Source organism: Phodopus roborovskii, unplaced genomic scaffold (assembly GCF_943737965.1).
Source record: "Phodopus roborovskii unplaced genomic scaffold, PHOROB, whole genome shotgun sequence".
Taxonomy (NCBI): Eukaryota; Metazoa; Chordata; class Mammalia; order Rodentia; family Cricetidae; genus Phodopus; species Phodopus roborovskii.
Window position 1 is genome coordinate 17,375,951 of NW_026126410.1, and position 14,376 is coordinate 17,390,326.

Genomic DNA, 14,376 nt, shown 5'->3' on the forward strand with positions numbered 1-14,376 from the left:
TGAAGAAGAAGAAAATGAAGAAGAAAGTATGTTTAACCTCTGTGGCCCAATATCAGTCATGGAGTCATGGTCACTTAAACAAGATTGTCAGTACCTCAAGAACACGAAATTGTTCCTCAAACTTTTATATAATTTACTTACAACTTTTTATAGCAAATAACATATCACAACAATTTACAGCAAATTCAATAGCAATTATTTTCTTAATGATTTTAAGTAAAGACCAATGGTGTAAGACAAAAGAATAATTAGGGACTTGATAAGAAACTAAGTTAATGTAGGACAAATATTCATTACTGTTGAAATTTGCAAACACAAAGGTCTTTATTTTAAGAAGGCTTTAAATGTTATGTCCTAAGGAACAGATGTTTTAGTTTATATGGAAAATTGCAACATACACCAAGCATCTTGGTTTCTTGAGTTTTAGCTAAAATTTCAAATACTAATTATCATTATTATTATTATACATATAAAATCTTTGGATTGCTTTATTTTCAGACACTTGTGTGAAATTAAACAGTGCCTTGTAATGATTTCTCATGTGTGCCTTGGGATAAAAACTTGGAAATAATGGTCACCAGAAAATAACTCACAAATCCCCCAAAGAAGTCAAAATTAATCATCACTAAATTTTTGTACAAAAGTACATAAAAATTTATTTTAAGATACAGTATCAAACAGTCATAGGATCATTATTCCTCATCTCCTATTCTTTAGTATCAGTATAGAAAATAGTGATGTGTGATATGCCCTTCCCTGAGTCCTTCCAAACCATGGGTTCCTTCTTGATGTCTTTCCCAATAGAGGAGATTAAATAAATGTCATTCAGGATGGAAAAAAGCTTTAAACATTGACCTGGTGTGTTTACTAAAACCAAGACATAATCCTGTGATGTGCTGTCCATAGTACTTGCCTGTTGTGTTTCATTTCAGTCATTATTTTTATTGTAACAAGGCTTGCCTTCTACCACCTAAAATGGCATCAACATCATGATTGTGCACAAGTAGTTAGGAGGAACTCCTAGACCTTTAACTCCATCAAAACTGCAGTAGTTAGGAGGAACTCCTAGACCTTTAACTCCATCAAAACTGCAGGTGAAATTATTCTGGTCACCACTACTGTGACCTAGATGAAGGTTTCCTATTCAATGAGTGTTCCTGTCATGCATTCACAGCAAAGCTTCTTTTAAAAAAATCATTTTATATACAAACTACAGTTCCCCTCCCTCCCTCCCCTTCTTCTGCTCCCCCTTCCTCCTCTAGAACCTACCTCCATCCACTACTTAGAAAGGGTGAGGCCTCCCATGGGAGTCAACAAAGCTCATGCACCCACAATAGAACCTGGTCCCAGTGCCAGAGGCCCCTCAAACAGACCAAGCCACATAACTGTTGCCCACACGCAGAGGACCTAATTCAGTTCCATGCAGTTCCCCAGCTATAGATCTAGTTCCATGAGCTCCTAAGAACTTGGGTCAGCTGTCTCTGTGAGTTTCCCAATCATGATCTTGACCCTGCCTCTTGCTCATATGATCCTTCATCCCCCTCTTTCCTCTGTACTCCTGTACCTTGACCTGGTTGGTGCTTTACTGTGGATCTCTGAGTTTGATTCCATCAATTACTGGATGAAGGTTCTATGATGACAGTGAAGATATTCACCAAACTGATTACAACTGAAGCCCAATTCAGACATCCTCTCCACTATTGGTTGGAGTATTAACTGGGGTCATCCTTGTGGATTCCTGGGAATTTCCCTAGCACTTGGTTTCTCACTAACCCCATAAAGGCTCCCTTTATCAAGATATCACTTCCATTGGTCTCCCCACTCCATCCATCCCCCAACTTGACCATCCTATTCCCTCATGTTCTCATCCCCTATCTCCCACCCTCTATCACCCCTCCACCCCCAATTTACCCAGGACATCTCATTTGTTTTGCCTTCCCAAAGCAATCCATGCACCACTCTTAAAGGTTTTTCTTGTTACCTAACTTCTATGGAGCTGTGGATTGTAGTCTGATTATCCTTTGCTTTACATCTAGTATCTACCTATGAGTGAGTACATACCATGTTTGTCTTTCTGTGTCTGGTTTATCTCATTCAGGATGATTTATGTTCTTGTTCCATCCATTTACCTGCAAACTTCAAGAGTCATTGCTTTTTCCAAGTGAGTAGTACTCCATTGTGTAAATATATCATTTTTTTTTTTTATCCATCCTTACAGTTGAGGGGCATCTAAGTTGTTTCCTGGTTCTGGCTATTACAAATAATGCTGCTATGAACATAGATGAGCAAGTGCCCTTGTGGTGTGATTGAGCATTCTGATTTGCATTTCCTTGATGATTAACGATATTGAACAATTCCTTAAATGTCTTTGAGCCATTTAAGATTCTTCTGTTGGTGGCAAACACTTTAATTCCAGCACTCAGAAAGCAGAGGCAGGCAGATCTCTGTGAGTTCGAGGCCAGACTGATCTATAGATCTAGTTCCAGAACAGGCTCCAAAGCAATACAGAGAAACCCTGTCTCAAAACAAACAAACAAAAATTCTTCTGTTAAAAATTCTGTTTAGATCTGTACCCCATTTATTAAAATTTTATTATTTGGTATTTTGATGTTTACTTTTCTTGAGCTCTTTATATATTTTGCATATCAGTCCTCTGTCAGATGAGTGGTTGGTGAAGATCTTTTCCCATTCTGTAGGCTGCTGTTTTGTCTTATTTACTGTGTCCTTTACCTTTCAGAAGCTTTTCAGTTTCAGGAGGTTCCATTTATTGATTGTTGCTCTCAGTGTCTGTGCTACTGGTGTTGTATTTAGATAGTGGTCTCCTGTGCATTCGAGGCTACTTCCCACTTTCTCATCGATCAAGGTCAGTGTAATTATATTTATGTTGAGGTAGGTCTTTGATCCACTTGGACTTGAGTTTTGTACATGATGACAGATATAGATCTATTTACAATCTTCTACATGATAAAACCCAGTTATACCAGCACTATTTGCTTTCTTCTTTCCATTGTGCATTTTTTGCTTCTTTGTCAATAATCTGTGTTCATGGGTGTACAGGTTAATGTCAGGGTCTTCAATTCAATTCCACTGGGCTACCTGTTTGTTTTTATATAGAAAAGCTTCTTATTGCTTTGAAACTAGGACAAAGAACTGTATGGATCTTTAACAAACCACCCAATATTTCAGTAGTTGAAGGCCTGTAACCAAAACAAAGGAGTGACAGGCTCTGCTTTCCTGTTAAAACATTCTCACCTTCAATCACATTCTCTACAAACAGAAGGGTAAATTGACAAGGGCACCCTCGTACATATTCATATACATATACACTAAAAAAACACACAAACATTATATATACATATTTTGTAGTATTTGCAGCATACATATGCATGTGGCTATATCCCATACATCTAATAATATTGTGTACAATTATATTATTCTTATAACCTGAATTTTTGGGGCTTTTATCTGAATGTTTTTATGTTCAGAAAACTTCTGAACTACAGTAATATGGCTGTGCCATCTTAATTATGATGAAAATGAAGACCACTGGGACAGAACAAATCCTAATAGAATGGAATTCTCCAAAGGGTGGGCTTCCGTACATTTCCCTCTGAATGAACCTTCTCTTTTTATCACTTTCTTTATCTAGAAGTAAGATTAAAACTAGACTTAAATTTAAGGCATTGCTAAGCTTTATTTAATAACAATTACACTTCTTCTCATTTGTTTTATAATAGCTTGGGTGTTCCATAGTACCTTTTTTCCCTCAAGAATACAATTAAATCAAACTGTGTTTTGCTTGTATCCCTTTACTGTCTCATTCCTCTGTTGTTCAGTGTCCCCATCAGTATGCTAAGAATTTGAGTAAAAGTTGATGTGGCTTCAGCATACAAGGTGAAAGATTTTCACAAACATGGTATAATCTGTAAATAGTGGAGATATTCTAAACAAGAGGGTAATTTTGAGTCCTTTTGTGAGGAAGTCATCTTCTGCTCTGAATTTGAGATGAAAAAAGAATACCTTAGTATTTCTCAGCATAATGTTTCTTAAATTTTTTCCAAGCCTTTATTGTATATTAATAAAAACAAATATTTGAGCACAATATTTTGGCTCATTCTGCTGACTTGCTCATTCAGGGAAGATTTAATTGCTACAGAAACACTCATTCCTTTGCCATAGCATAGAGAAAATTAAGTGTGACAGATCAGGTACCACCTGAGAAACTCCCCCAGTTAATGTATATAGTGACCATGCAATGCACCACTCATGTGGACCAAAAGACATGCACAAAATGTCACATGTGAAACCTTGATTCTTTAATCACTGTATTAACAACATCACGAAACAGAGTCATTTCTCATTTCTTTAAGGATCCCATGTAGTCCTCAAATATATGAAATCAACTTTGGCCTTAGGTAAATCTTTGTGTTATAATTAGTCACATAAAATTTAATTCTAATTTATAAATGTTAAAAAGTGAATGAAGGAATAAGAAAAAGAATTGTAAACTGAGGATGCAGGAAAGCGCTAGCTTTGCTTCAAATTTTGACTTAAAAATAATGTTACCAGATACATATATTTACTCAAGATTGAATGAAATAGCCATCTTCTGTGTTAGATTTGAGGGTGCAAATACAAAAGCTTCAAACTAATTTTTTTTTTTTTTTACTCTTAACAAATAATATATACCTTCAAATGAGTCAGACTTAAAACATAAAAGTAAAAGAAAATTGAAGGTCAACCTAATTCACATCTGCTTACATCTCTGTAGTGGGATATTCACTTTGTCTCCTTCTGTGGCACTGACCACGCCCATTGGGGGGTGGAGCCATGGGCGGAAGTGACCTGTGGAAGGAGGTCGGAGGGGGCCAGAAAAGGCTCTCTCTTTCTGGCGTGACTCGGACAGGAGAGGATCGGGTTGAATTTCCTGGTGTTCATCTGTCTAGGTTGTAAGTTATTTCTCCCTGAATAAACATCTATTCGGCCTATTTGTTTATCCTGATCCTTATTTACCGCAATACATCTCCTCTCAAAAATCCATGCCTTCATGTCTTCACCTTGGCATTAGACCTGATGTGATATATGCCTCAAGCTCTCATAGTACTTATCCCTGTGCATTGTAACTTGTAATCACAAGTGCCAGAATCTGAAAAAGTGTTTGCTTTAAAGTGTTTAAGTGCTGGTGTTACAGCCTGTCTCCCATGCACAGTCATATGTCTTGGAATGCTGGGAAGAAAATAGGAAGCATCAATTGCCTTCATGTTATCCCAAATAAGTGGTGCCACCTCTACTTTTAGGGATGCTAGACCTGTCTCTCTGTGCTGTCCTAGCCTCACAGATAGACTCTCAGGTCAGTGAGCATGACTGAAGGCATTCTGATGGAAATGATTAGAGTACTCAAGTGTCAAACACTTTAACAATCTATGGTAAGACATTGGCAAAGGATGTGGTAAAGGTCTTCTAATGGAATGGTTTCAGTCTCCAAGCATCATAGTTTTTACATGATATATAACAGTAGAGAGCCACTCAATGAAAGCAGTACAGTTGATCTGGGAAGATGTTAATTAACACTAACCCCAAACCTGAAGGGACAGAAATTAGGTAGTACTGCCTCCCTTGAGACAATAGAAAAATTGCTTCAGATATAGATTTGAATACAGATAAAGAGACAAAACTGCCAAGAAACAGTCTGAAGAGTTCATCAGTCAAGACTTTAGAATTCCTATTCTAATGAAGAGGTTTGCGGAGGAGGGATGGAATGAGTCACTAAGTCATGGGAAGGAAACCCATTTGTGAAAACGAGCAGTGAGTGACGGACAGTGGGCAAAGATTCATCCTTGAGATGGTGAACATTGAAGTGATTCACACCTCATAAAAACAGCTATGAGTCCACAATGTGCATTACACAGCAAAACAAACTTAATGTGCAGGGCTACACAGAAGCATGAAAGAAAAGCTGTAGCAACAAGGGCTAAGAGAGACCAGAACCCCATGAAATGGGCTACAGTGACTTCACAAGTGCTTCCTGGGAAAAGTATCAAGGGAACTCACAGAATCTCTTCTATTTGGGATTTTCTCAGGGTTTGTGTGTGGCTGAATCTTGAACAAAACTGTCTATTAGAGCTGAGCAGGACAAAAGCTAGTGAGAGTATCTAGCCCAACAGCAGCCAGAGCCACATGTCCTCTTTCTTGAATTCTCAATGGTACATTCTCAGAGAAGTTTGCTTATATTTCATTTTCCAGGTTTAACAGAAGAAGAAACCCGAAACTGTGTCCGGTATGAAACAAAGAAACGTTTTCTCTTTTTTACAATACAAAAAAGCACAGAAGACCGGTGTACCACAAATAAGCTGTCTGAAAAATATGAAGGTAACCGCACTCTCTTGGCAGTTTGTCCAGTGTGTCCTGAGGCTGCCCACTATTTAACCATAATGCACATGACTGCTGTGTCTTCACTGATATTATATGATTGGCTCAAAATGCCACATGCTATGAGGGAAGGTATAAATAAAATATCCTTAGCACTTAAAAAAATAGAAATGGAAGCTGGTTGATGGTGGGACATGCCTATAATCTCAGCACTCTGGAGGCAGAAACCGGTGGATCTCTGTGAGTTCCAGGCCAACCTGGTCTGCACAGTGAGTTCCAGGAAAACCAGGCCTACACATAGAGAAACCCTATCTTGAAAAAGAAAAAGGGGAAATAGTTAAGATGTTCTTTTCCTTGTTCTTAGGCTGTTCGATTCAAAGAACAATGTATTGACAGAACTCTTTATCAAGTATTAAAAACTAAATGGGAATATAAACCAGACATCTCCACTAAGAAACTTAGAAGGCAAGGATATATAGATAACCAATCATTAAAAACATAGACTTGCAATCAGAACACTGGAATTCGTGCCAGTTGTCAAGCCAAAGGCACATATGCAGACACAAGAATTGAATCTTTAAGTTTTGCTTTATTCAAATCTAAGATCTGAGAAGCCAAAAGATTAGCATGTTTTTGGAAACTGTCTTAGGTTTCTGACCTGAAAGTTGGTAAGGATGAGGGAAATGGATATGGCAAATACAAAAGCCATCAATCATGCCAGAATTCAGTCCCACCTTTTTGGTCATATGCACATCCACATTTCTGAGACTTGTAGTGGATGTCTGTTGTTATCATTCTTTGCACTATTCCCTTATTCTCTGACTGACTGGACTCAGGTACTTCTTGGAACACAAAAATTTAATTAGTGTTTGTCTGATTCAGGCATGGATTCCAGCAGGGGTATCTGGGCTGAAAGGTAAGATGGGGAGCTTAACTCAGAACACACCAATCATTAACAATGTGATATTAAAAACAAATGTGTGCTGATTTCTTTTTATAATACTCCATCTTACAGAAGCATCTTTATAACACAGAATATGAAAGTGCCCCTTGTGGTCTTGTCCCTCACTAATTCCCATTGTTACATATTTATAAGATCCATGATGTATAAAGAATGGCATTCTGACACTATATAAAGTGGCTGATTGTTCCCATAGCTTCTTAATAGTGAGACAATTCTCCCGCAAAATTGTGCTCATGGGAGCATGTACGCACACACACACACTTATAACTTAGTGTGAACAGTTTTTAACTGTCTGAACCAAATATCACAAACAGAATACAAATAGGAGTGAAGATTATAAGGCATTCAGTTAGTGTCAGGTAACCACATGTAAAAACTGTTTTTATAAAAACCTCTTGGCCTTAGTTCTTTGTTGAAAGATGGACCCAAGACTTCATTCTTGGTTTTGGCTTTGAGAAATGGTCTCACTGTGAAGCTCAGGCTGACTTCTAATTCATCATCCTCCTGTTTCACCTTCCAAAATGGAAGAATTAGACTACCACGCAAGTATATACTCATTTTAATTCTGGCAATTTCAACTCTTATCTCTGAATATTATTTTCTGAAGTCATTATTGATTTATTGTCAATGATCTGACCTCGATTGTCTCTCATTGCCAAGGTAAGATATGACCTGATTTATTTGACCTGATTCCATGTTGGGATATCTAAATTATATTCATGACATAATGAAACAAATTCAGTCACCTGTTCATACAGTTAAACTATAAAGTTTTGTTTTGCTTTAATTGTTTTTAGAATTTCATACATGAGTGTTTTATTTATGATATTTCTACTCTTTCTTATACCCTCTCTAATTTCTCTCATGTCCCTTTTCCACACTCCCTTAAATGTATGATCTCTCTTCTTCTATAATTATTTCACATTTACACACATAATGTGTGTGTGTGTGTGTGTGTGTGTGTGTGTGTGTGTGTGTGTGATTGTATACATAAAACCTACTGAGTCCATATAGTATTGCTCATATGGACATGTCTTTAGTGGTAACTACTTGGGATCATATAACATAGGAGGACACTCATCCTAAAGAAAACATTCTCCCCTCTCAGCAGCCACTTATTGCCACTAGCTCTTCATCTAGGGGTGGAGCCTTGTGAAATCCCCCATCCACCTGGCATGTTGATATATGTTGTCATTATGAGGTCTTGTGCCAGCCACCATACTGAGATTTTATGGGTTCAACTTCTCTGACATGTCTAGGAGATATTCCAGACAACATTCTGGTTCTCTGGATTTTCCAACCTTTTTGGCCCTTCCCTCCCAGTGTTCCCTTTGCCCTAGTATAGGATTACATTAGATGTACTAGCTGGACCCAGGACCACTTAGTCTCTTCATTTTGTCCAATTGTAGACCACATAATAGCCTCGATCTGTTGCAAAAGGAAGCTTATTTGGTGTGGGATGAGGGCCAAGTTTCTCTGCAGATATAGGGATAACTGTTTAGAGGGGGCTTGGATGGATATAAACAGTAGAGTTTTGTTGTTGTTGCTGTAGGACTTAGGCAGGCTTTATGGTTACCAGATTTTTAAAGGCTCTTACATGTTAGTTCCTTTGTCTACAAAAGTCTGAGAGTAATATAGAATCCTACATTCAAATAAGAGTTGTTCAAGATAACAGAAACTCCAGTGACCTTCAACGGTGAGCCATATCATATGAGGAAAAAGTCAGAGGGGCAGGAAATACAGAGAAATCCAAAATTCTTTTTATATCAACTCTAATTGGGGTTTGAGATACAAAGGGCATGTGTTCTCTGTAGAACTTGGGGAGAAAGCAAATGGCTGCTTTCATTTTTCCAGAAAGGCATAAGAACAGTTAGACCAATTTTTCAGAACATTCTCCCAAGAGGCAGTCACAAGGAATGAAGCCTGTGCCTCCATATCAACAGTCATAGCTCTGAAATAAATCAAACTGAACTGGCTGAACAGAAATGGACCCTTAAGAGGCCATAAAGGCCTTAACCCAAAAGAAGAGAACAAAATGGGTCTGAAAGCATTTTAAACCAGAGGCAAGTGTCATGGCCCCAGTTGGACTTGAGGTGAAGACCTTGCTTCTTTCTCTGCAGAGCTAAACTTTTCCAATCATCTAAACAACTCAGCTCTTTCATATGCCTTGGCACTATAAATAACTTGTACTTTATATTAAATTCTTCTTGTCCTTGATTGATTGCTGTTCATTCTGCTCCAAACACATAGAGGTACAGTCACAGAAACTCTCAAATCTGAAATTTGCAGTCTCATTAGGAATACAGATGAGAAACAAATACAGGTGTTTTATTGTGATAATTAACAGACAACTTTAAATGTAGTGTTTGAACATATTGATAGTGTCAAGCATGAACAAAATTGAGAATAATAAACTCGGCAACTACATTTATACCACAGTCCACCCCCCCCCAAAAAAAAATAACTGAAAGAGAAAACACAGTGGAAAATAGACAAGGAAATCAATAATATAAATTTAATAACTGGATACTATAATGGGTAGTTTTATGTCAACTTAACACAAGCTAGTGTTGTTTAAAATAGAGAACTAAAATTGAGAAAATTTTTCCACCAGATTGGCCTGTGGGTAAGCCTGGGAATTAGTGTCCTCAATTGGCTCTACTGAACAACTTCCCAGCCATGCTCAGAAATTGATTCTATTGAACTTAGTGTGCCACACATGAAAAGAAGACATGAAGTAGGAGGCCAAAGCATTGAGAAGAAGGGAGCCAGTAGTCCAGACAAGGGTATGAAGGAGAGCAATGGAAGGTGAAATGACTAAAACTTACTACATAAATGTATAGAGCACTCAACCATTTTTTTTCAAGTGAAGAAAAAGTAGGAAAATCCACACATTCACAGATAGAGTTTTCTGTTTCCTAAACAGAACTCAACTTATCTCTCAAATTCCCATTCCTTCCAAATAGTACAAAAAATATATAACTACCAGTGTAACATCAATTTGTCATTCTGGATTTTAACTTTTTAATTTTTAATCAGATATAGGACTGTAAGTCTTCTCCTTTGCTGGCTCCCAGGGCTAATCTCAGTATGGACTTGTCTGTGAACATGCACACTTGTTGAGGGAGTGTCAGGTGCACTTGGCATCAGAGGATCTTTGTATCATGTTGCCTTTCCACATCCTAACTTCCTTTAATTGCCATCTTCCTGCTCTGCTCTCTGTTGCTATGCACAGATACCCAGTCTAGTGTTGATGATCTTTCCTAGTCCTGTGATTACTGAGCCCAGAGGCTCAGAATAGACCTCATCCTAAGGAGCATGAGGACAGGCTGTGTCCATGCAGCTTCTCCAGACCTCCTCATCTTCCCCTAGGTCTAGGGAAGTCCTGACTATTTTATGCATTTATCAGAGAAGTATTGATGTTTTTTAATCAGCACTAACTTGTGGGACATGTTAGATAAACCTATCAATTCACATACTAGTACTAGAGACAAATTAGATACAATTTTGTTTTTATCAGATTTCTCTTATAACAGCAAGCCCTCCTAAACTCAACTTAAAGTAATAGAACCCTCATTGTCCACTGTGCTATTCATCAAATCTAAATCCCCATTCATCCTACTGCTCAAAATCTTTTTCTCCTTTTGAAAAGGAAAATGGCCCAAGTCATTTTGTATTTTTATCATTCTATACTTAATATTTTAATTTCCTCTTCTGAGTCATAGGAGGTTTGGCTGTTGGTATTTAAATTCAGACATTAAGGACTGGACAATTACTTTTTTCTCTCAGGAGATTGGTCCTACACAGTAAAATTTATGACTTTCCAATCTATGATCTGGATCAGATTTTCAAAAGTGGACTTGAGAGTTCAAAAAACAAAGCTTGCCTCTTTTTCCTTTCTTCTCTGACCCAGGGTTGTTCATATGCAAAGCCTATGATGCAACTTTAATGGGGACAGGAATGGGAAAAATGAAATTTAGGAACACAAGCAAAATGATTAATATCAAGAATTTAACCCGACAAATAAGTATAGCACTCAAAGGGGAAGACAGTGGATCCAATGAGACTATGAATTTAAATGTTTACTATGCTAACAATGTGATCTTTACTTTGAGGCCATCATCTTGAAATTTTAAGTTTTGAAAGGTGGTCTAGGATGCCTTTCCCAACTCTCACCTCCATCATTGTAATTAGGGTCAGGCACCTTCCTATTGGTTCACACAGAAAACTATTCATGATATCACAGCATTCATCAACTGCATTGTTCTTATTTTCTTTACCAACTTTTAAGAAAACCTATGATGCTGTCATAGTCTCTGTGTTCTCTATGTTCTCTATATGCTAAATGCTTAATAGAGTATTTCAGCAAACACATGAAGGGCAGAAAGAAAGAGAATTGAGGGAGTAAAAGGAGGAGAGAAGAGAGTATGGGGGAGGGGGAACCAGCATTGTTCACATCCTTACTATATCTCAGGCACTATTTTGTTGTAAATGTGAACTGATCTTTTCTAATGTTTAATTCTCATGGCAGCCCTGTGAGACAGGTATTACAATAGCCAATTTGTAGATCAGGAAATGGAAGCACAGAGAGACAGAAAATGAATATAAACAAACTAACAAATAGTATGTCAATTTGACATAAACATAAGTTTGTAAAATAAAGCTAACTTTTGAAAACAGCTTTGCTTGGAATTAAATAGTATTTATACGCCCAGCTAAAATATTTGGATTCAATCCTACTAAAGACTTGCACTACCACACTTGCAATAGGATGATGTTTATAGATGACAGGGGTAAGCTTGTTCTGTCTTTAGACTTGAAAACTGTGACAAGGTTATTTTTTTCTGAGTTCTTAAAACTATAGACTGACATTTCCAGTAAACTGACATGGCATTCAGTGCTTTTGTTTTTTTCTTTTGGCTTGTTCTTGTTTTTGTCTTCTGCCTGTAATTGAAAGTTTCTACCATGGTACTCAGCAAGTGCATGGTTTGTGCCATTCCACAGACCCCAAACTTAAAGGAATATAAATCCACAGATGGGAAGTTGGCTTCAAGTAGTGGACCAAAGCAGTCAGAACTAGAGTTCATTTCCATTCCCCTGCTGCCTGTTGCTAGCTACAAGTTTCAAAACACATTGCTTTTGGCTTCAGTATCTGCAATGACACTATTGTCTACTTAAGGTTGTTGAGAGAATAATGGAAGATAATGTGATGGGCCTGGTGTGTGCCCCCTGTTGACTAAGTAGCACCATCAACAGTTAATCTAACCTCTATCATTAACCTCCTGTAGGGATAGGGGGTGTTCTTTCCCTCTTTCTCTGTTGTTACTTTCTGGTACAATCTGACCAGTGTTGTCTCCATTGCTCTCTGAGAAAATTAACTTGCCTTTAAGCATGAATTTTCAATAAATTAAATGGATCATTTTCTTGCATCTCTTGCAGGTTCCTTGTTGCAGGGTTCAGAGAAAGCCATATCCCTGGTCCAGGGAGGGAGGAGTCAGCAAGCAGCAGCCTTGGCATGGGAGAAGGGGACCTCAGGCCCAGAGGAGAAAGTCTTTTCTGAGTGGGTAGAATCAGTGAAGGAAAGCCCTGGTGTGATTGATTTTGAGGTGAGACTCGAGTATTGAGGGTAGGAGGGGTTATAGCATTTCACCACCAGTCAAAACTGTACACCACACAATTCTCCTTTCATTTCCTTTTCAGATGATAAATAAAATGTCTGGTTTTAATATACAGGCAGGATATGCCTCTCTAAAACATGTTAAAATGCACATCTGTTACTTTTAAATTTTAAATGAGCATTCTAGTACCATATTTAGGACTGTTGGCATGTGTGAAATACTGAGGAAGAAAATTTATGATTACTCACTCTTCGTCTCCCTATAAAACAGTAACATTCAATTTTGTGATTTTTGTGCAATTCCACTTTGTAAGCACATTAAGAAAATTTTAGATCCATTTGTTTTTCCAGTTTTGTATTTGTTGTGATTAGACAAAAAAAAAAAGTGAGTTTTATTGGCCATGGCATACTTTGTATAATATTATGTCATGTGGAGACAGATTTGCCTATGGCATACCAACATTTTAAAGGCTACCCAAAACTATTATGTTTATTGATTTAAATATAGATAGAAAATTTGAATCATTATAAACATGGAATCATTTACATGAAGCAGAAAAACATGAGAGTTCCATAAATTTTGTTAGGATCAAAGCCAGGACTACACTAGATGGTTTCTTTTAGCTTTAAAAAAAAAAAATGTAACAGAGAAAGCACTGTTGTTGCTGCTGCCTGTATTATCTGTTACTACATTCCTACAATTCACATGAATGGAAAGTTCACTTCTCTTGTTTCCCCCCATTGTGCACTTTCTCCACTGGCTCCAACAAAAGCCAATGTACATCCTTAGACAGAAAGCAATGACCTCCCTTGGTCCTCCAGATGTGCCTACCTGAATCAAAGTTAATAAGGTTACAACACAACACTAATGAGCACTAGTGATTCTCGGTGACCTATCTCTGCACTTTAGCTGCTTATGTTTGATGCTTAATAAATAACAGGACACAAGTCCAAATAAGCAACATGTAGTTTCCATCCTTGTGATGCAGGGATAGTTAATTCTACACAGTTTGCAGCTGCCCTTGGGCACTGGGCTTTCCCCTCCTGGCTCAATAGCCAGATAGCTATATGAGATTCATTAAAAATTCCTTGGATGTTTTCTTGGTAAGCACTAATTCAAAGAGAACTAGATAGTGGTGGCAACAAAATAATACCCTGTGGAAGTGACTAGAGCCTCTCTGTTGCCTGCTCTTAGCTTGCTCCGATCACCGACTTGGTCAGAAACATCCCATGTGCAGTGACAAAACGGAACAATCTCAGGAAAGCATTTCAAGAATATGCAGCCAAGTTTGACCCCTGCCAGTGTGCTCCATGTCCTAACAATGGCCGTCCCAGGCTCTCAGGCACGGAATGCTTGTGTGTGTGCCAGAGTGGCACCTACGGTGAGAACTGTGAGAGGCGGTCTCCAGATTACAAGTCTGGTAAG

General features: G+C 37.9%; 1 protein-coding gene across 1 annotated transcript in view; it reads left to right on the forward strand.

Annotated features, from left to right (window-relative positions):
• Positions 1-14,376, forward strand: part of C6 (complement C6) — a 66,063-nt gene that overhangs the window by 26,802 nt on the left and 24,885 nt on the right. The window contains exons 8-10 of the mRNA XM_051182490.1: positions 6,244-6,369; positions 12,773-12,939; positions 14,146-14,371. Coding sequence (XP_051038447.1) covers positions 6,244-6,369; positions 12,773-12,939; positions 14,146-14,371 — 519 coding nt within the window. The remainder of the gene's footprint in view (positions 1-6,243; positions 6,370-12,772; positions 12,940-14,145; positions 14,372-14,376) is intronic.